This window comes from Caretta caretta, chromosome 17, assembly GCF_965140235.1.
Source record: "Caretta caretta isolate rCarCar2 chromosome 17, rCarCar1.hap1, whole genome shotgun sequence".
Classification (NCBI taxonomy): Eukaryota; Metazoa; Chordata; order Testudines; family Cheloniidae; genus Caretta; species Caretta caretta.
The window spans coordinates 17,811,839-17,833,622 of NC_134222.1; the positions used below are offsets into that span (position 1 = coordinate 17,811,839).

General features: G+C 41.6%; 1 protein-coding gene and 1 long non-coding RNA gene across 3 annotated transcripts in view; one reads left to right on the forward strand and one right to left on the reverse strand.

The window, feature by feature from the left end:
• ATP2A3 (ATPase sarcoplasmic/endoplasmic reticulum Ca2+ transporting 3) overlaps positions 1–17,214 on the forward strand; it is a 135,260-nt gene extending 118,046 nt beyond the window's left edge. The window contains exons 21-22 of one of the 2 annotated variants that reach the window (XM_048824465.2): positions 3,040–3,115; positions 11,058–17,214. In XM_048824465.2, coding sequence (XP_048680422.1) covers positions 3,040–3,115; positions 11,058–11,136 — 155 coding nt within the window. In that variant the 3' untranslated portion in view covers positions 11,137–17,214. The remainder of the gene's footprint in view (positions 1–3,039; positions 3,116–11,057) is intronic. The other variant, XM_048824466.2, reaches the window with a different exon arrangement.
• LOC142069467 (uncharacterized) overlaps positions 5,701–21,784 on the reverse strand; it is an 82,382-nt gene continuing 66,298 nt past the window's right edge. The window contains exon 3 of the long non-coding RNA XR_012665311.1: positions 5,701–10,130. This is a non-coding gene — a long non-coding RNA (uncharacterized LOC142069467). The remainder of the gene's footprint in view (positions 10,131–21,784) is intronic.

Here is a 21,784-nt window from a genome sequence, read left to right on the forward strand (position 1 = left end):
ATGTTTCCATTGACTTCAGTGGGAATTGGATCAGCCCTCTTTAAAAATCTGTTTCTTCCAAGAATTCTTCTTGCCTTGTTCTTTTGACTCTTTCTCCTCCAAATGATGGTTCTGTCCTGTTTGCTCTCTCTACGGTATGACCAAAAGGTGCTGAGCACCTGAAACTTTGATTAATTTCAGTGCGAGTTGCAGATGCTCATCACCTCTCTGAATATGGCCCTCATGTTGTAAACAGGAAATATTGTATAGATCTAGTCCTGCACCGTTTATGTCAGCTGCAGGTTTCCCAGTGTCTTCAATGGCAGCAGGTTGGAACCGGTTGCTCTAAAGTACAGTGGATATTTACAGAGCTCTATGAATGATTTTTAATATGCTAATATTTTCTTCTTGTTGTAATGAAATATCACAGTGAGCAATCTCAATATCCTAAGTTAAATCTTTCTTTTCTTTTCTTTTGTTGATGAACACTGTAGTCTTTCAATAATTCGGCCCATGGCCTTCAAAACTCTGCCCCACTACTTTCCTGCCACCATCCTAAGCGGACCTCTGGTATTTGTTCCTTAATTAGTTAACTCATATTCTCCAGAACTTGGCACTAAATCAGAATCTGGGCTCTGACATTTAAAGTGACTGGGATTGCAGTAGACTAATGGAGTCTGCTTTTTAAAGGGAGTTTACTCAACCCAGCAATGTTGCCAGAAAGAGCAGAGACATCAAAATGGGAAGCTGTCCTGCTGATCCTTCTTTTTGGAATTCCCATGACAGGAAGACGGCTTAAGGGGTTCCAGCTGTCACCTTGCAAAAGAAGGGAGCCTAGGTGGCCAATCCCAGGTTACTCTTGTTGCTTCTCCTCATTGTTGGCTTGCCTGAATGTTGCTTTTCTTATCACTGGTGAGTGGTGGATGACCTGGCAGAGCACTTGAACTGTGTTCTTTCTTCACCCTGGGTAGATACTTTGACCATATTAATAATCATTCTGTTTCAGGCAGCACATGTCCAGGATGCCTTTCTTAGTACTACTTCCTTTTCACCTCTAAAGACAGGTCTCTTCTGCCCTGTTGAGAAGGGATTCCTTGGGATCGTAATCATTAGGGGACAGCTTGGTCACTTAGGAGGACAAGCATGTGTCTTCTGAGATAGTGCTTATGAAAAGCTAATCTTTGCAAACCCTTTGCTACCATATAGTTTGCATAGCTTCTTCAAGGACAGCTGTGCAGCCCCGTTACTGTCATATTCTACACTAACACCTGATCAGTGGGGCTGCACAGATGTCCTTGAGGCCCTACTTTGGCCCACAGAACTCTTCTATTACTGGGGATGATCCACAAGATGGACAGACCCCAGCTGGTCTCTCTCTAGCCTGCAACCTCCCCTGAGCTCTGAGTTTTGTTTCATAAACAATCTTCTGACTTACAAACTGAGCACATTTTTATATGGAAATATTGAATAGGGAACCCCACTGTGCTATTTTTAGACTCACTTTTTAGGGCAGAACCACCCTTTAAGATTGCCAAGAGCCACAAGTACTGTACGAGTAATCTGGGAGGGGAAGGGGGCGTTAAACAGATACACATTCCCCTTGGCTTGTGTTTTACTTTGTGAATATCAGATTGGCTGAGTCTAAAATACATTGTTGCTTTTGGCTGACTGATTCAGAGCCAGGTAGATTATTCAGGTAACCCACTAACCAGAAATAAAGATTAACAGATTTTTTTTTTAAGAGCACCTCATTTTCAACAGAGGTGACTTGATGATGAACCACTGACTCTTGGACAGTTGTACAGCTGTTGTACAGTGACACCAGTCCTGTGTAGGTGCGATGGCAAATGTGAACATGAAGGTTGGGTGCTCTCTGCCACCCATTGCATGAGCATCCTTGCATTGCCTCGCTTCCTGAAATGTGCTGATGTTTTCAAAGGTGCCCTTGCTTTCTTGCTAAGGATTAGCTCCTCCTCCAGCTGGACTGTGTCAGAAGGTGAAAGGCGATGTAATTCACTGGAGAGGGTGTATATGCCATTGGCATGTCAAATTTGCTCAAGGGTACGTCATTAGTAAAACCTGCTACTGCTAACAAGATTCAGCTAACATGTTAAAGGCCTGTGCTTTCAGAGCAAAAGCTCTCTCCAGTTATCACCACTTAGTCTCTGGGAGGTCATCACATATGGTATAATGAAGTCTATGAAGCCATCTGGAGCTGTTACAAAAGATAATGAAGCACCATCTTTGGATAAGATCAGGCCTTTATGATTGCCTGTTTAGCACTTGGCCTTGTTCCAGACAAATGTTTCTGATCCTTTGTGGGCAGAATGCTGCCCACAGTCCCCTTCCTCTCTTGTTCACAAAGATGCACAGTCTGGTGACTGGAATGAGACTCTCCTCTGGCACTGCTGTATCAGCCAGAAAGGCTTATGGTGTTACAATTTCATCAGTGTACCCTAGTTTTGTGTCCTACAACAGCCTCACACACCTCTATCCAGCCCTCCTAATGGGCTTCTTCAGGTGTTGCCTCTCTATTGATTTAGCTGTAAGGTCTTTCAGAAAGGTGATCAGACTCTTGCTTCTCCCTATCTTACCCTCAACTCCCAATAACCAAGTGTAACGATAGTCTTGTGGTTAAGGGCTTGGGAGACCTAGGTTCATTTCCCAGGCTCTCCCACAGGCTCCTTCTATGACCATCATCTTCCAAGAGGGCTTTGGCTGCTAGTATAATACAAACAATTTCCAGAAGTGATTGCACCAGCTATTGATGTTTCTAGCCGCTGGGTCCCATCTGCCTTGCTGCCAGCATACCCGTTCATCCGCACTGTTTGCCATGCAGCTGCATCATGCTAATGCTGATTTCTGTGAATGGCCTTTGTCTGAACACTGCGTCACAATTTCTTGCCACTATTTAATTGCAGCAAGAAAACAAAATCATACCAGCCTGTGCTTCAATTGTCACATTCAAAAAAACCCAAACTCCTGTATTTACTCCACCTAATTCCTCTGAATAAATTTTAAAAACCAATCCTTAAATCTAGCATTGTCATTTTTCACCAGGAATTCTCAGGACAGTCAGACACACGTGGAGCGGGGAGCACCAGCTGAAAACCTGCAGGAGTCCAGATCAAACAGGGTTGGCTCTGTTGTGTGTATTGTCCTTGTCCATCATGTTCCTGCACCTGTGCCAGACTCTCTCATGTGCTGTGATGACCTGGTTGTACAGCATCTCGGAGGAACCGCTGAACAGCACAGGCCCCACTCCGGAAAATGTCCTGCAATTGTTTAGTCTGTGATTATTATTGAGTAGCCATAGGACAACAGGATCAAACAGCATCTCCAGTTCCTTTGTGAATCACAGAACTACACTGTGTTCTAAATAAGAAAAGCATGTGTGTTTCTGTAGGAGGGGTGGTGCATTATCAGAGATGCTCTCACAACTAAAATATAATAATATTACATAGCACCAGAAGGCTCAGATGTTATGCAATGGCTTAGCGCCACTGACATCAATTTACATCAGCTCATGATCTGGCCTCAAGGTCAGAATTTTCAGAAGGGCTCAGCAGTCACAAGCAGGGCCACATTTTCAGATGACGTCCACGCACTGGGTGCTGAGCTCTTCTCATAATCTGGTCATTGTTTTGGTCCCATGAGAGCTGAGCTCTCTAGTCTGAGTGGCCCCAGTTGTGGGTGCTGCACAACTGAAATTCTACAGAGTGGAGTGGTGGCTAGCAAGTGCTGGCTTGCTAAAGGAGGCTTAGCGCACGGGAAGGAGGAGGCTCTTCCAGCCCTAGGAGTTGCACAAGGAAGGAGCTTACTGGACTTTGCTCCATAAGGCTGTTACTTCTGATAATGTTCTCCCTAAAGGGGAGATTCCACTCATACAACTTGTTTAATATTTGACCATATTTTCCCTTTTTCAAATGTCCACAAGTCTTTTGAGTGGCTTTCTCTGCTAAAAAAAAAAAAAAATTAGAGGCAGAAGGGCAGGTATCAGGTTGGAACAAATACATTGATGCAAACTCTGGATCCTAAAAAAGTGTCGTCCCAAAGGTTCAACCTCATACTTTACAGCTAGAAAATCACTTCTGAGAACGTAGGAACTGATAGACCAGATTGGTGCAATGGTCCATCTAGTCCAATACCCTTTTTCTGACAGTGGCCACCACCAGATGCTTCAGGAAGAGTGGACAATTATGGAATCACTGGCCTATAGGGGAAGCTGCTTTTTAACCTCTGTGAGATTGTGGTTGATGTATGGTTTCAAGCATAAGGGTTTTTATCTCTTATAAGGTGGGATTTTCAAAAACACTTGAAAGAGTTGGGCCCCCAGTTCCCAGGGAAGATCAATGGGACTTTAGAGTGAAAAATAAGAACTTTTGAAAATCTCACTCATATGTAAGTGAGGCTCCTCCCATTATCCACATAAATATCCAGTCCTTGTTTTGAATCGTGCTAAACTCGTGGACTAATTGTATCTTGTGGCAATGAGTTCCACTGATACATGCTGTGTGTGAAAAAAGTGCTTCCTTTTATGTGTTTTACATTTGTTGCCTTTCTATTTGAATGTCTCCTCATTCTCGTACTGGGAGAAGGCTTGGACACTCCAATTTACTGTGTTGTCTCTCTAACCCTCATTATTTTATAATCTCTATCATGTCTCCTCTTACTCATCTCCCCTCTAAACTAAGCAGTCCTGATCTTTTCAGTCTCTCTTCACGTGGCAGTTTTTTCATACCCAGAATAATTTTCATCACCCATCTCTGGACCCCTTCTATATTTCTGTTCTTTTTTTTGGAGGTAGCGTGACCAGAACTTAGCCTGGTATGACCAGCAAGAGTGCACTGTTGAGTTTATATTGCACAGAGCTGCCCAAAATAATGCCCAGATATTTTTCCTGAGTCATTTCAGTTAATTTAAAGTTTGGATGAGTAGTTGAAATTAATCCTTCCAATGCTCTTTACCTTTCATTTGTCATCTCTAAATTCCATCTGCTATCATGCTGCCCTTTCACCCAACTCTATTTCCTTGCATAGTTTAGACTCATATACTTTAAGGCCAGATGGGACCATTATGATCATCTAGTCCAGTGGTTCTCAACCAGGGGTACGCATACCCCTGGGGGCACACAGAGCTCTTCCAGGGGGTACATCAACTCATCTAGATACTTGCCTAGTTTTATAATTGGCTACATAAAAAGCACTAGTGAAATCAGTACAAACTAAAATTGCATACAGACAATGACTTGTTTATATTGCTCTATATACTACTGAAATGCAAATATAATATTTATATTCCAATTGATTTTTATAATGATATGGTAAAATGAGAAGGTAAGCAATTTTTCAGTAATAGTGTTGTGACCGGGGTCCGAATGGGGAGCCAGCTATCGTCACTCAATTGGAGTGAACTACAAAGAATGGGGCAGACAATCCCCATAAAGTTGGTGAATATTCCAATACTTAGATTTACCAAGCCAGCATAAAATAGCTTCTTTATTAATTTACTGGTTATTCAGAACTCCAAACAACAGAGTTCCCTTAAAGTGATCCAGCCTCAGGCCTCCATCCAGGCACCAACGTCAAATATGATGAAAATTTCTGTAAATCTTATTTTATCATATAAAAGAAAAGGTTCTACCAATCCCAAAGGATCGGACACATCACCTCCCAGGTTAATTAATGTTTCAGATCTTACCCAAATACATGCTACAGCCAATTCTTATTAACTAAACAAAAATTTATTAAAAAACAAGAGAGAGAGAGAGTACGGTTAAAAGATCAATATACATACAGACATGAGATCAATTCATTGAGATTCAGATTCATAGCAGAGATGGAGAGCTTTGTAGTTGCAAAGAGTTCTTTTAGAAATAGTTCATAGGTTACAGTCCAATGTCCAAATGTCATATTCAGGGCATACCAGCATAACTGCGACCTCAGTCTTGTGACTCAAACTTCACCTGATTAAGTCTAAGCAGATCTGAGATGACAGAATCAGGACCCAAGGATTTTTTATACAACAATTTCATGTCTTTTGACAAATGTTCCTCAGGGAACAAAAGGTAATTAGGATGACTTTGAAGGAGGTTCATCACCAGTACTTAGCTATATGAATAACAAAAGGCCATTTGCTTGTTCCTCCACCATTCACCGTACATTTCAAAGAGAGATGAATTCTGAGATATCCTGTGTTTACAATTCATTTAAATGATGGGATGTTTTTCTGACCTCTGAATTATCAGAATACAGCATAGACAGGGACTGTTGATTACATCGTTGACCCTATTCATACATATGTAAAAATACAAAAACACAAACATTATCTCCCTACATGTCTTTTGAGGGTTATTTATTTTGCAGGATGTTTAACCCTTTCCACCCATGTGTCACAAATATGCTGTGACACGTTTATATTTTTGTGTCTGATTTTGGAAGCAAATAGTTTTTAAGCGAGGTGAAACTTGGGGGTACGCAAGACAAATCAGACTCCTGAAAGGGGTACACTAGTTTCAAAAGGTTGAGAGCCACTGATCTAGTCTGACCTGCATATTGCAGGGCACAGAACCTCACCCACCCACTCCTGAAATAGATCCCTAACCTCTGGCTGAGTTACTGAAGTCCTCAAATCATGATTTAAAGAGTTCAAGTTACAGAGAATCCACCATTTACAGTAGTTTAAACCTGCAAGTGATCCATGGTCCCTGCAGAGGAAGGCGAAAAACCCTCAGGGTCTCTGCCATTCTGAGCCGGGGGAAAATTCCATCCTGACCCCAAATACGGCGATCAGTTAGACCTTGAGCATGTGGGCATAACCCCACAGCCAGACACTTGGGAAAGAAATCTCTACAGTAACTCAGAGCCCTCCCCATCTAGTGTCCCATCACTGTGCATAGGAGATATCTGTTGCTAGCAGTCGCAGATTGGCTATGTGCCATCGTAGGATGTCGTCATACCATTCCCTCCATAAACTTAACAAACTCAGTCTTGTTTCACACATCTTTCTCTTAATTATCTTTAAATAATCTTTTCTTATCTGAAATGTTGTCACCTTGTTGTGTTCAATGCCTCTTCCAGATCATTAACTGGTATATTTGACACTACTCCTAGAATGGAACTTTGGGCCACCACAGTGATGATCTTTTGCCTTGTTGAACATTGACCAGTTCCTCACCTTCTTGTTCTGTCTTTTGGGTCAATTTAGAACCTATGTCTGAATTTTATTCCCCACGACGACAAGGCTTTTGGAAACGCCAAATACATTGTCAATCATCTCTCCTTTATCCCCTAATCTGTTGACACACTCAAATAGTTCTAGCAGATTGGAGAGGCATGATTTCCGTTTACAAGAACTGGGCTGGTTTGTCCTTATATCACCTGTATTTAGTTTTTTTTTTAATAATTATCTTTAATTATAGTTTCAACCAATTTCATTTTGGAGTGAAGTGTAAGCCCTAACCGGTGTGCAATTCCCAAGAACAGCTTTGTGTAGGTGCTCTTGCTATCCTCCAGTCTGTGTTGCAACCGTTGATTTGAACTAAAGGTTGTGTATTTGTTAGCAGCTCAGCCCCTGAGAATAATTTGGTTCATTATCTGCACATGAGGCCAATTCTACTTCACCTCCACGCTTTACAACCTTCTGACTGATCTAGTGCTATGACAAATGGGTGTGGAGATAATGGACGTATGTAGGGCCTGATTAAGAACTTGCTTACGCTGCTGTAAATCAGGAATAACTGTGTCAATGAAATTACATCTGTGTGAGATCAGAATTGGGGCTACAGGTTCTTAAACCCAACATAAAGAAAAGGTTTTGCTAAACAGCGTGGATATAAATTCTACTGATCGTAAATAAGTCACAATGTTTAGGAACAATTCCCCTCCCCCCATATCTCACAAAAATACCTTCACATTGAGACAATAACGGACCATAAAAGGGATTCAAAAGCACATGTGAATCTCCATAGCAATGCATTAACAATGTGGACTAAACAGTTATTGTGTCTAATGGAGTCTGACAACAGCAGGGAAGATGGTGCTATGTTTCCAAGTCTATCGAGTGTCCTTGTGCGTTAATTTCTCTCTTTTGTTACCTTAGCCAAACTGTCATGTGGAAAGGAAAAGATATCATGTTTCCAGATATAAGTGAGGTTGTCTGAGCTGAGAGGTGTTGCCAAGGAGAGTATTGCTGCTACCTTTGGAGTATGTCAACTTCCCCAGATAAGACCTTAATGCCCTACTGGCATTTTTGAAGGCTCTCTTGACGTGCTTTGGGGAATGCAGGAAGAAAAGAACTTTTCAGGGGTAGTCAATTATATTTTTATCAAGTCTGAATTTCTTGGTCAAGGTATAGTCAAGGTCCAGACTCCAGAGGAAAATAATAACAACGATAATAGTAAGTAAATAAAAAGGTATTGGGGTCCGTTCAGTAGCATCTGGTGGTCCAGATTTGGCCCGCAGTCTGCCTACTGACTACCCCTCCTTCATATGATCAGATACACAGGTCTGGGGTGGTTCCATTTCAGGGAGTCTGTGCTCGTGAAAGGGGCTACAGTAGACTGAGAGCCTTAGAAACTGAAGTCCTGTATTTATCCACAGAACAGGGGCAGCACAAACTTCCACAACAATGTGCCTCAGCTATTCCACAGGGAGCAGCTCAAGGCACAAGAGGTTATTTCAGTTTCCACACCCCTTTTCCATCTCGGTCTCAGCTAACATTGCCAGCAAGGGTCCCAGAGTACTTATTTGGCATTTATTTCCAGAGGCACAGATTATATTGCTTTTTGTTTGCTGCCATATGGTTTGCGGGGGAGAGGGTGCTGTGTCCAAACATCTGAATTCCTGCAGTGTTTTCTGTTGCTAGGAGAGTGGTAATAAAACACACCGAAAAGGCAGGTGTCCATGATCTTGTGTGAGCCCAGTACGCATCCTTCGGCCAAAATTTACAAGCGTTCAAAGCAATGACTACACCAAAGGCTTCTGCATTGTGAGGCAGGAATGAAATTGGAACTGGTGAAGTGGCCTTGTCTCTCAACTGGCTGTTTCTGCTGTAGCTCTTTGACTGTAGCTGAAAGTCCTTCCCTGATGTTCAGAGATGTTAGGCTGGGATTTTCAAAGCAGCATAATGCAGTTAGATGCCCAAGTCCCATTAAAATTCAGTGGAGTTTGGCACATGACTCCTTTGGGCTCCTTTGAAAATGCCAGGCTTAGTGCAGGGTACGACAACCCTTCACATCTAAGTTGATTCTATTAAAAGCTTGTGGATGAACTTTTCAAAAGCATCTAAAGAGTTTAGGCACCTACATCCTAGGACTTGGACTCCTAAGTAAAGAAGGTGCTTTTGAAAATGTTACACTATCTTTTTTTTTTTAAACTTCAATGTATTTCTTGACTCTTGTTACCAAACTCTGACATGTCAGCTCTGAACTTTACAAAGACCATTGAAACTCAGGGTTTTTTTTTACCCAACTGTACTGCAAAGCATCACTTGGGTGCTCAGATGATAGTTATGAATGCAATATAAATACACAGACTGCTGACTGTGCACTTTCCATATCACTCTAGGAGGCATTGCTCATTTGGCCTGAAAGTCTGATGTGTATGGCTGTGCAGTGGATAAAACTTCCCTTTGCACACTGGTGAAAATGTGCTGTACGGTGTAAACTGAGGAAGTGGGTGTACTCATACTTAATTTCCAGGGGAACTAGAAATGATGGCAAATGACAGTGTAATTTAGGTATTCTAGACATTATGGCTGGAAATTTCAAAGGAGTGCAAAGGAGTTAAGTGCCCAACTCCAGTTGTATCCCAGTGGGATTTGGGCACCTTCCTCCCATAGGTTCTCGAAAATCCAGCTAATGCAAAAAAAAGTGAACAAGTTAAAAATGTCTTAAATAAAATACGACTAATTAGTCTAATGAGAAACTTCCATCTTAACAATTCAGTCTAAAGTGGGCCTGAAAGAAATGGCTTTCCCATCAGTAAGCACTGAAAATAAACATTTTGCAAAATAAAAGTTCTCTCTCTTCAAAATGGAACTTACCTTACAGTAACTTGATTTTCCAAGGGTGAAGCTGGATCTCTATCATTCCATACTACTTTGTGTCATCAAATGGGGTCCTTGTGACTCAGGAGCATTCAAACAGCCACCTGAGAGAGATGCAGCAGTCACACTCAGTGAATAAAGAAACTGAAATATCATCAAGTATTTGTAATTAACTTTTTTCAGTGCAAATTCTTATTGCCTATAGGCTAGATTCTGCCACCCTCCCTTGTGTTTTATAGTACCTTGCTTCTGGAAGTCGCTACGACTGCTCGACTGCACTATCAAAATGTGGCAGAATCTGGACCTATATATTTAAGATGAGATTTTTTTCAAAGCTGCCTAGGGAATTTGGACACCCATTCCCATTTAAAAATAATTGTAGCTCTCTAAGGCACTGTATCTAAATACTCTAGCTTTCCTTTAAGCCATAAATCACCTAATGCATCCCAGCAAGCATCTAGCTCTGCCATTGACAGGGTGAAGAAATTGGAGGAAAAGGCTGGTCTTGTGGCTCAAGCACACAACTGGGGGTTAGGAGGCCTGTGTTCTATTTCCTGCTTGGCCATGACTTACTGGGAGACCTTGGGCAAGTCACTTAAGCTCTGTGCCTCAATTTCCCAATTGGTAAAATGAAGTTAGTACCTACCTCGCAGTGATGTTATAAGGCTAAATTATTTAATTTTTTATCAAGTGCTTGGGAATCCCCAGTTGAAAAGCACTGTAGAATTCTCATGTAGTAGTACTGTTCCATGTTGGTTGTACTGGGGTTCACGTGTCCCCGCCTGATGTACTGTGAGGTAGCCATTTCAAAAGGGAAGCCAAGCATTAAGAGCAAAAGCAGCAGATTCTACTACTCCATACTCGCTGGATTGGATAGGTGTGCATAGACACACCCTAGACTGGCCTTTTCATAAACCATCAGGTTATACAGGGTTCTACCCAGCTGTATGACTCAGTGAAATGTCTGTCTCGATAACAGAATTGGTGCTTGGCTTGCTTTTTAACCATAACCAATTTCCTTTCTTTTGCAGGAGAAGAGGGGAAGAAATGAATGACATAAAGGAAACTCACTTTCTAAATAAAGAAACCCTAAGCTGTAACTCGGACTGAAGTCTTGCATGTTTGACCATCACTAGGAGCCAACAGGACATGCATGTGTCCGACTATCAGACTAATGCGGGTGAATCGTCAAGAAGAAAAATACTGATTTTGTTTATGTTTCGTAGCTTTTTTTCCCTGTACGTAATGGTGCAATTACTGGACAGCTAAATTATAGTTTGGGGATGGAACTATATGTAATTGAGTCATTGTAACACAGCTCCTTAGGGGTCCACTCCTGAAAAGTTTGAGACCCTTTTAAAAAAAAACAGCCCCAATTTGTGAGCTCAGTAAGGCATCTTTTGTTTTGTAAAAATGTGGTAGGTGGGAGGTCATGCTTTCACAGTGGTGCACAGTATCTGTGCATGAGCAGTGATGACAGAGGTGCATTCCAAAGCTGCGATGTGGCACAACAGATGGCATCTCAGTACCAAGGAAAAGCTTATCTGTGTGTATGGGCTGGGGAGGTAAGCAAAGAAAGGTGCATGGGATGCAACAGGTTTATTCCAATTGACTTCCAATTTAGTAGAGTGATATCCACTAAAGTATAATACCTAGGTGGCAATGTTAGTGCTCTGGTAGCCACATTGCCTAGATGTCTCGCTTTGGTGGTTTCAGTGTACCTGTATCCTGGTATAATTACCAGTGTTGTAGATCTTGTGGACATGTATTTACTTGCAAAAAATTTTGTGGTGGAAGTTGAAACTTCCTCTATTTATCATATTATTCTCTGTTCTCTTTTCCTCTTGTGAAAATCTTGTACCTTCTCAGGCTCATCTGACACCAAAGCATGACCCAGTCCTCTTGTCCTTTCTCTTTTGTATAACACTTTGTTAGCTCCCTTCTTCTGCTAAGCATCTCCACCTAAACAGCTTAAAACAAAATACGGAAATGGAGAACTCTGGATCCCACCGCATCTAATGCTCATTCCTGGTCAAATTTTCTGACTAGGTAAATCTAGATTACCTAGTTTTTAAAATATGATTACATTGAAGGTAGAATAAAAGACTTAAAAGGCAGTTGTCCATTAGTTAATGTCAGTTTTGGGAGACAATCTGTGCTCCCAATATGATGTTGAAAAAAGGAGAGGTGATCACATGAGAGCAAAGGTTGTCTCCCAGAAATTGACATTAACTAATGCACAACTGCCTTTAAGACTTTTATTCTACAACCTATCTAAAGTTATTTTTGAAACTCACATAGAACATTTGACCAGGAATGGGCAGTAGATGTGGTAGGATCCAAAGTTCATGATGAAAGGAAAAAGATGCCTACACTTTTCATTCCTTCTAAACTTCACCTGGGTGTGTGTCGGAGCACCGGAGTCAGTTATTGCTTTGCTTTGCTATTATTTTGCTCCATTCCTATCTGGATCAGTTTCTATGTTATTTTTTAAGTCTCTTAAAACCTCCAGTGCTTTTGTCTTTCTTCCGTGCAGGCCAGCTGCCTGAACTTTGACAAGCTGGCAACCGTAGGTACAGTATGTGCCAAACACCATCCTTTCCTTTCTCTCCATCACCAGCATTGAAAAAGATGGGTCGCACCCCCAGACCAATGGGAATGTACAGACTTGTTATACTACTGAGCTGATTTAATTGTACAGAAAACCTTGCATGAAATGTTGTTACTGTATTTAATATAGAATGTATTCAAGGAATTTTAATATGGAGCTTGTAAAAAAAAAAAAAACCTCTTTATAGATACTATGTGATTACAGGAAAATCGTTCACCGAAAAATCATTATTTGCGTTCTTTTAGAATTTTCCTTTTCCCAACGTGTTTTGTATATGTCAGTTTATAGAGCTGATTTAATTGAGCTGATTACACAGGCTGACTGATTGCCTTTTAGAGAGAATTTTCAGTGTGGGTGGAACTTACCCTTGAGCAGAGGGTCAGCAGATGACCCATACACCTCGTAAGCTCTCTAAAGAGGGTTTAAGCGGGACTTAAGTGGTGTGTGGGCCATGCATCTTTCTGTACAGAGGTGAATTCCACCTTGTTTTATTACAAAGATCTCCATTGCTCCATGGCTTTCTGAACAGCCTGGGAAATAACCGGTAGGAATTTAATCAAAGATTTAAGGGCCAAATTCAGCCCTCATGTAACCTGAGCAATTCCATTGACTTCAGGAGAACTGTTTCTGCTTATTCCAGGGTTGAAATTGATCCTCAACATCCTGCCCACACTATTTGGGGGAGGGTGGGTGGGTGTCCATAGAGTGTAGTGCAACCAGAGCTGTCTGGTCTGTAAGTTGTCCCTGTTGGTACATGTTCATATCCATCAGAGATCCATATTGGATTATAGAGAGTCTTGGCCAGATCTGCAGCTCCTGTGAATCTATGTTGCTCTACTGGAATTACATTGATTTACACCAGCTGAAGATCTGACTTTTTTTTTTGGTACCCAAATGTGTGTGTTTTCTAAAGCTTTTGATACTATTTTAAACTCTGTAACAAAGAGAGATTAAAATATTTACAAAACCTGTGTCTTGGGCAAGCTTGGGACAGGCAAAGATATGACGTCAGTAACCTTTAAGTCTTCTATTAAATTCCTTTTGGTCATTTTGCTTTGTCTCATCTGAAGCCAGGAAGGTGGAGACAATTATGTTAAGTCATTGTGATTGCATATTGTGAGGAAGAGGCAGGGGCAATATGACTTTCTATTGGATTGGTTTTAATTTATGCTCAGCACAACTAAAACGCACTATGGTGGTTCACTGTGCCTGATGATGGATTGAAATTGTGACATTACAGGATATGAAATTCAGCAAATAGAGTGCAACAACTCTCAGCCATGTTCCATGCCAGAGGCTTACTCTTCCCAGTAGCAGCAGATTTGGTCTTAAAATTCTGTTTGCCCTTTTCACTGTAAGCCAAATCAGTGGAACCTGCACTAGGGACACCTCCCACATGTATTCACTCTACTAAGGGTGACCTATTTTAAAGTATCCCCATTTTCTAGTATGATCCCTCATTGAAGAACCACGTCTCATTTTTTCTTTTGTTGCTTGTCACTTGATTGGCTGCTTTAAGACTGGTTTCCCGATAGACATTTTGGGGTTGTGGGGGATTATAGTTCAAATATTTTAATGAAGTAGAAAAATATCCTTAGATCAAATTTATTTTTCCTTTGTGTTTTGGTGAAGGGTCAGGATAAATCGCATAGAAGTTGTTTATTATTTGTATGTCACCAGCAGTGTGCTGGCTGCTTTAACATGCTGTAGTGTTTTTCTGCGAACTTGAAGGTGGTTAAAGACCTAATCCCATTGATTTCAATATGGTTAGGATCAGGTCTGAATTGCATCTTACTGAAACATTTGATTGTGTGCAATAGAATGGAGATGTGAACTGGAGTGGCTTTTTTTTCCCTCTCTCTTCCTGATTGCATTTTGCAAAAGGAGGCCTATAGGGAAAAGCTGTCTAGGCTCACTTCTGTTGGAAACCAGGATCTAGGAATCACAATCATTGCCTTCTGGTGTATTCAGATTCTTTATAATAGTTTAGTCTCTTTCCAACAATACTTCCAGCCAGCCTGGGCCATTACAATAGATCCTCCTAAACACAAGGAGCAAATCATTCATCATGCATCACAGCCTGAGCACCAGAAAAGTAGCCTTTGTGGTTGTCCACGAGCACTTTAAATTAATTTCTCAGGGGCCATTCACCATGTTGGATCACACCTGTAAAATAAAGGTAGGAGGCAAAGTAGAGGCTCTCCTCCCTTAGGAGAGTGCCAAGTGTGAGCATTGGGCAATGGCTATGAAGTCCACATTATGCTGTTTGAGGACTTGAATATCCTTGTGGCCGATGACTGGATAAACTCTCTCCTAACAAGAACTCTCCCATGGAACATCCATCATCTGGGAAGGGTGCATTATGTATGTGAAAAGACTGCTGTTGCTGCATGGGGGGGGGGATTACTAGTATCACATCTGAAATTTGTTTTCTTCCTTAATTCCTCTGTTGGCCAAAATACAGCCAAAGTTCTTGATTCTGATTCCATACATTGATTGGCATGGTGCCTTTCACAAGAATCTGGCACTGTCATGATGACACTGTCCTATTTACATGTTTCTAACACTTGGCCAATCCAAGACCAGGGTGGTACCATAAGGTGTCGGAATAGTGAGAAATTGGAGGTTTGGCCTTTATGGGAAGACTTGGTGGGTAACTTTAAAGGGACCCTTAATTCAAATAACAAATGTGGGGCTGGGAAAAAAGGGGTTTGTAAATGGAGCTTTTGGGAAGCTCCATCCCTATCTAGGTGCACAGTACAGTAGATGGGTGGGGTATGAAAAGCCAGATCAACAGAAGGATCCTGAGATGGCAAGTTTCAGTTCCTGTTATACACTTCACATTTACTATGCTGCTTAGAATTTAAAGCCCTGGTCCTGCCAACACTTGGGTGTAGCTTTATGCATACGGAGCTTGATCTAACAACCATTGTAGTCAGTGGGTGTTGTTTCATTGACTTCAATCAGCTTTGGGTCAGACTGATGAGTCAGTCCCATTAAACTTTAACAGACACATGTTTGAAGATTAAGTCCTAGATTTGTTTTTCGTATCTTGGAATAGCCACCGTCTTAAATAGAAGAATGAGATTCCTGACTGAAAAATTAATGGGTGGAAGAGCTTAGTGTTGCTGCAGAAAATCACAGGATCATCCCATCTCACGATTAATACTTCACATTCTGAACCACTGTAGGCACAGACCAGGTAAGACACGCCAAACAAATATCCAATGGAGAAAACCTTTTAAGGTGTATTCTCCAAGTGGTTTGCTTTGGGTGCTGGCCATGGTCCTGATTAAAGAAAAGAAGCCAAGCATGGAGCATTGATTGAAAGGCCTTACCATGCATACAAAGGGTCTGCAGTGGGATTTAATATCTTTATGGACCCTCCAGCAGTCATTTGGCAATTTATCCATCATCCTTAGGAGTCTCCTCCCTTTTTTTTTCTCCAACCCCTGCTTTATTTTCTTTTTCATTAGGGCATTTTCTAGGTTGAGCATGTTCCTGGCCATGGATGAAAAACACTTCACACCCCCATAATGTTTCTCTAAAGAGTTGCATACATGCAACCTGTGTTTTCTCTATGCTGTGATGTGTATTTTTATAACAATCTAGATGTTTTCAAAGGTTTTATCTTCTCTTATCCCCTCCTACCATCAATCTACCTATCTCAGCAATCCCCGACCCACTGATTTCCAAGGTATTTTTAATACTCAGATTTTCACTGCCACTTTCTCCCACCAGTTTTTGATTATCCTACCAACCCTCCAGTGCTACCCTGAACTGCATGTCAGCCTGTTCATTCAGCTTAGCAAGAGAAGAGCAGTGGAGGTGGTTTTATGCGGCCAAATAAAGACCTCTAGACCCCATGAGGTTGGTAACAATGGTTTCTGTTGGGCATAGATTGGGATGATCCTAGGTTTAGGGTATGCAGGAACAAAATTAGTGAAAAGACAAATATGGGGGAGATACAAGTGTCCCTTACATCCTCTCCTTTTGGTGCCATTCAGCTTTTGGTAATGTAAGAATGGAAAACGAAATGAGTCTAGAATAGATCTCTGTGCTCTGTATATACAAGAGCCTAAATAGGTAGGTGTACCCTACCTTAGGGATATCTGTATAGCAGACTCATGCCCATGCTATGTGGAGTCTGTGCTGTGTTTTGTCAGTGTACTCAAGACCATGAAGAGAGAAAACACTGACTTGTTTACAGGTGTCATTAGTGTCATGGCTTGACTCTCTGAATGTAGCACTTTTGCTACAATGCCTGAGCAGCCAAATCTAGAAACCTTGTTGAGTTTGCACTTAGTAGTGAAAGATAAATTGTTACATCTTTTTAAAAAGAGTTGTTTGGGGGTAGAATTGAAACAAGGTTTCCTATTTTATTATGAGAGATATTTTTCCACTAAATTACTGATTCCTAAATGGTGTACTTTGTCTGATGTAAATAGTCAGGTGTATCGTGAAGACTTAAGAAGGGTCATTGTAGTCACATATGTATGATCCACCCTGTTCGCACAATATTGAGCCGATTTGTTTTATACTTATGAAATTACAGAAATAAAAGCAATTTTACTGGATGACTCTGATTCTGCTTTTCTTCCCCCTTTTCTTGCTTATTCATTATTCACTTTGAGGCAACTAAAGAAACTAGTGAGAGCCACACACAGCCCCTGCAGCCATTATTTAGCCCTTAATCTATGGCATAAAAGATCATGGAATGTGGACTCACTATTTAGAAATAGACCCTGGTTGGCCTAAAAAGTTAACAGTTCCTTAAAATTTGGTGAGATTCTTAAATTGAGGATTTTGGGTGGAGCACATTAACAGCATGTCCCAGCAAAGGAGGTGGCTGATCAAAAGTCTGTTGAATCATTGATTTCACTGCATACTGTTTATATAACTGAGGAGTTAAAAAGAAAATAAGGGGTCTTAATGTCACTAGATCACAATTTCCTATAGGTTCTGGGAGCAGCCAAGACAGAAATATAACATGACTGCAATCCCTGGCTGCAGGTGGCACGTCTGCTTCCAATACTGGTTGAAACTGGGAATTAGAGATGTGTGGTTATGCATGGTCGTGGAGAAGTTTTAGAGAGTGCAAATTAAACTTGAGGATATGGCAATACAAAAATTATTTCCTAATGTATCCAAAGTACTTCCCTGACCCTCGGCACAGTGTTTTGAAAGTGTTCTACATGTGTAGTGGTCACCAAAATGCTTTGTGTTTTCACTGCCATTTAGGAATGTAAAATGATTGAGGGCTGTACTTTAAAGAGCTATGTTCACAGCTTAGTATAAATCAGGGGTCTCAAACACACGGGCTGCATGTGGCCCACGGAGTTATTTCCCGTGGCCTGCCATAGGCACCGACTCCACCAGCAGCCAAGCTTCAGACATTACTGAGTGTTTACATTTTATTAAAATCCCTCTTCGCATTACAGTTCAAAAAAAGTTAATAGGTTGACTTTTAATAGCACACTATATTACTCTTCATTTTTTACTATACTTTTGTATACTTGTATGAAAAGGTTTCAGTGATGGGGCCCTTAGGCCAATGTACTAGTCCTCATGTGGCCCTCATGGTGATTTGAGTTTGAGATCCCTGGTATAAATCAATGGTCCACTGAGATCAGACTCCACTGACCTATACACCGGCTGAGGGTCCGGCCCAAGCATGTGTTGTCCTCCCTTTCTAGAGAGCCCATGCTTGTTAGCAACGTGCGGACCCTGGGAGATGGAGCCTAAGCAGGTTTTATAAAAGTCTGTTTATAACATGGTTGGGCACTGGCCAGAGGAACACGCTCAGCACCTTTCTAATAAGAATCATGCTCTAATAAAATATATAGACTTTCTTTTGGAAATGGAGCACAAGTGCAGACCAGTGCTGGAACAGCTGCCCTGCAATTGCTGCAGAAAAGGACACATAATTCCCTCATTATCCATTGCAGAATAATCCTGAGTCTCTATAATCTCTACTGCACCAGAATCAATGAGCAGGCCTGCCCAATGCATTCTGTAGGCCAGCCACTGGGAGATGCTTCTGCCTGGGATTAAATCAGGGGCTCAAGGGGGGGGACTTGCTGGGGAAGAAAAGGAGATAGCAAAGTGAAGGGGGTAGGGCTAAGAAGGAAGGGGGAGTTGCCTGGGTATCCTCTTCATGATCTTCCTAAATTTAGACCAAAATCTCAAATCCTGCTTCTACCTGATGTTTGAGCAAAGTGAAGCCACCTGTGCTGCCCTGCCCTGCCCCACCCCTAACTCTCCTCACCTATCCAGTGGCTGACCTGAATAAAAATATAGTGGCCTTATGAAGTAAAGTTTTAGCTTGGGGCTGTATATGCCTGATTGGTTCCCTGCTGCTATACAAGAGAAGTGTCACTTTGGACAATGCCCTAAGGCTGCATGGGTAGTTGGTTGTGCTGGTGATAAGTACATCCTCCTAGTGCTTTATCCAGCCTCCAGCGAATTTTCCAATGAAGGTTTATGCTGTTTGTATCTTGGGTAAATTTCCTCTCTCTGCACAATTCATAAGACATCCCTTTGGGGGAAAGAAGCATCGGGGTGTATTTACAGCTGGCCCTCCCTGCTGGATGCTAAGACTGAGATTTTTTTCATAGCTGCCCAAGCTGATTTCCTATTAGTTTTAATGGGAATTGGATATCTGACTCCCGTAGGGTGAAATTTTCAGGATTCCTAAGTGTTTATTTTTGAGTTGGATAAATCATTGCCCAGTTATTTGTAAGGTTGGATGTGTTGTCATGGCAGCTAAGGAATGCAATGCCATTTATTTCCCCTCTTCCCCACATAGTTTAGTTAATGCCATCAGAACTATTTGTCAGAGTGCACACTCTAGGGCAGGAAAGCACATACACAGAATAAAGTTGAAACCACAGGGAAGAAGCTTAGGGAGGTAAAGGACAAGTTAAAATTGGAAATAAAACTGAACATGCTGTTTTGCATCGGACATTACATAGACTTATCTGCAAATATTTTTCCCCTATTGTCTCACCATTGTGTATTCCTGACCCAAGCCCCAACTGGAATCGGGGTCCTGTTGTGTTAGGTGCTGTACACACACAGTGAAATGTTCCTTACTCAAAGGGCTTACAATCTGAGCTTGGGATTTTCCACAGAACCAAAGGGAGACAGAACCTTAAAGGGAGTTGGGTGACAGACTCCCTTTGGTTCTATTGAAAATCCCAGCTTGACTCACAGAAAAGTAGGACTGGCAAGGACCTCAAGATGTCATCTAGTCCAGTTCTGCTGCATTATCTAGACAATCCCTGACAGGTGTTTGTTTAACCTGTTCTTAAAAACCTTCAGTCAAAAAGATTCCACAATCTCCCTAGGCAATTTGTTCCAGTGCTTAACTACCCTGACAGTAGGAAACTTTTCCTAATAATTAACTTAAGATTTCCCTTTCTGCAATTTAAGCCCATTATTTCTTGTCCTCTCTTCAGTGGTTAAGGAGAACAATTTATCACCCTCCTTTTTATAACAACCTTTTACGTACTAGAAGACTTAGGTCACCTCTCAGTCTTCTCTTCTCCAGACTAAACAAACCCCGTTTTTTCAAACTTCCCTCATAGGTCATGTTTTCTAGACCTCTAATTATTTTTGTTGCTGTCTTCTGGATTTTCTCCAATTTGTCACATCTTTCCCAAAGTGTGATGCTCAGAACTGGACACAATACTCCAGTTGAGGCCTTATCTCACTTGTTATATCTTGCTTTACAACACTCCTGCTAATATATCCCAGAATGATGTTCACTTTTTTTTGGCAACAGTATTACATTATTGACTCTTATTTAGTTTGTGATCCACTATACCCCCACAGCCTACTCCTTCCTAGGCAATTACTTCCCATGTTGTACTTGTGCAATTGGTTATTCCTTCCTAAGTGGAGTACTTTGTATTTCTCCTTATTGAATTTCATCCTATTTATTTCAGACCATTTCTCCAGTTTATCCAGAACATTTTGAATTCTAATCCTGTCCTGCAAAACATTTGCAATCCCTCCCCAGCTTGGTATTATCCACAAATTTTGTAAGTGTTCTTTCTGTGCAATTATCCAAATCCTTTATGAAGGTATTGAACAGACCCAGATTCCCTGAGGGACCCCTTTCCCTTTTATATGCCTTTCCAGCTTGATTGTGATCTATTGATAACTATATGGTTTTCCAACCAGTTGTGCACCCACCTTTCAGTAGGTTTATCTAGGCTCTATTTCCTAGACAAGATACATAGACCCTACAGACTTAAGCACCACTGCCATTCAGTTTATTTTGAAGGTCATCTCCACAGCCACAAGAAACAGCTACTATTTTTAAAAATACATTGTCTATATTTTACAGATGGAAAAAGAGAGAGAGCAGTTCAATTCACCTAATGAATCAGCAGGGAAGATGTTGAATAGCAACCAGGAATTAACTCTTCCTCCCCTGCTCTAGTCCCTGTGCAATGCTCTATGGGTCTGTCTACGCTGCAATGTAAGCCCAAGATGAGGAGAACTTGAGTTAGCAGACCCTGGGTTTGTTAACTTAGGGCTTGAGTGGCTACCCTCATTTGTAACCCCAGGTTAGGAACTGTTGAACCTGGGGCCCCCACTGGGGCTCCAGCATCTGCGTTGCCTTATGTGGATCTGAGTCCAACCATCCAGATCCCAGACTTCCCAGTGCCCTCCAAAAATGTGGCTGCTCTAGCCCTTTGTTCGTGGTGCTGTTTGGGAAAACCTGAGTGTCCACCAAACTTGACTATCCAGAGAACAAAGAAAGTCAGCCTGTGAGATTTTTGGGATACTTTTGGCAGACTTCCAGAGCATGAGCACAGTGACACTGCAAAGTAATAGGGCTTGAACTCTGGGGTCCCGGCTTGACTCAGGCTGGACCCTGTACACCCATGGGAGCCTGGGACCCTGGATCTGAGCCCTGGGTTGGCACGACTTGTGTGTAGGTGGAAGGGGGACTAGGCTTGAACCTGTGTTTGAACCCTGGACTTTCACTGCAATGTAGTCAGACCCTAAGGCTATTGTCATCCTTTCAGTGATAACCCGGACAGTTTCTTGTGTGATGCCCATTAGGTGAGTTAACTCAGCAGTGAAGATTTGCCCTTCGATTGGCTTAAACTGCTGTTTGGCCCTTTCATTCCT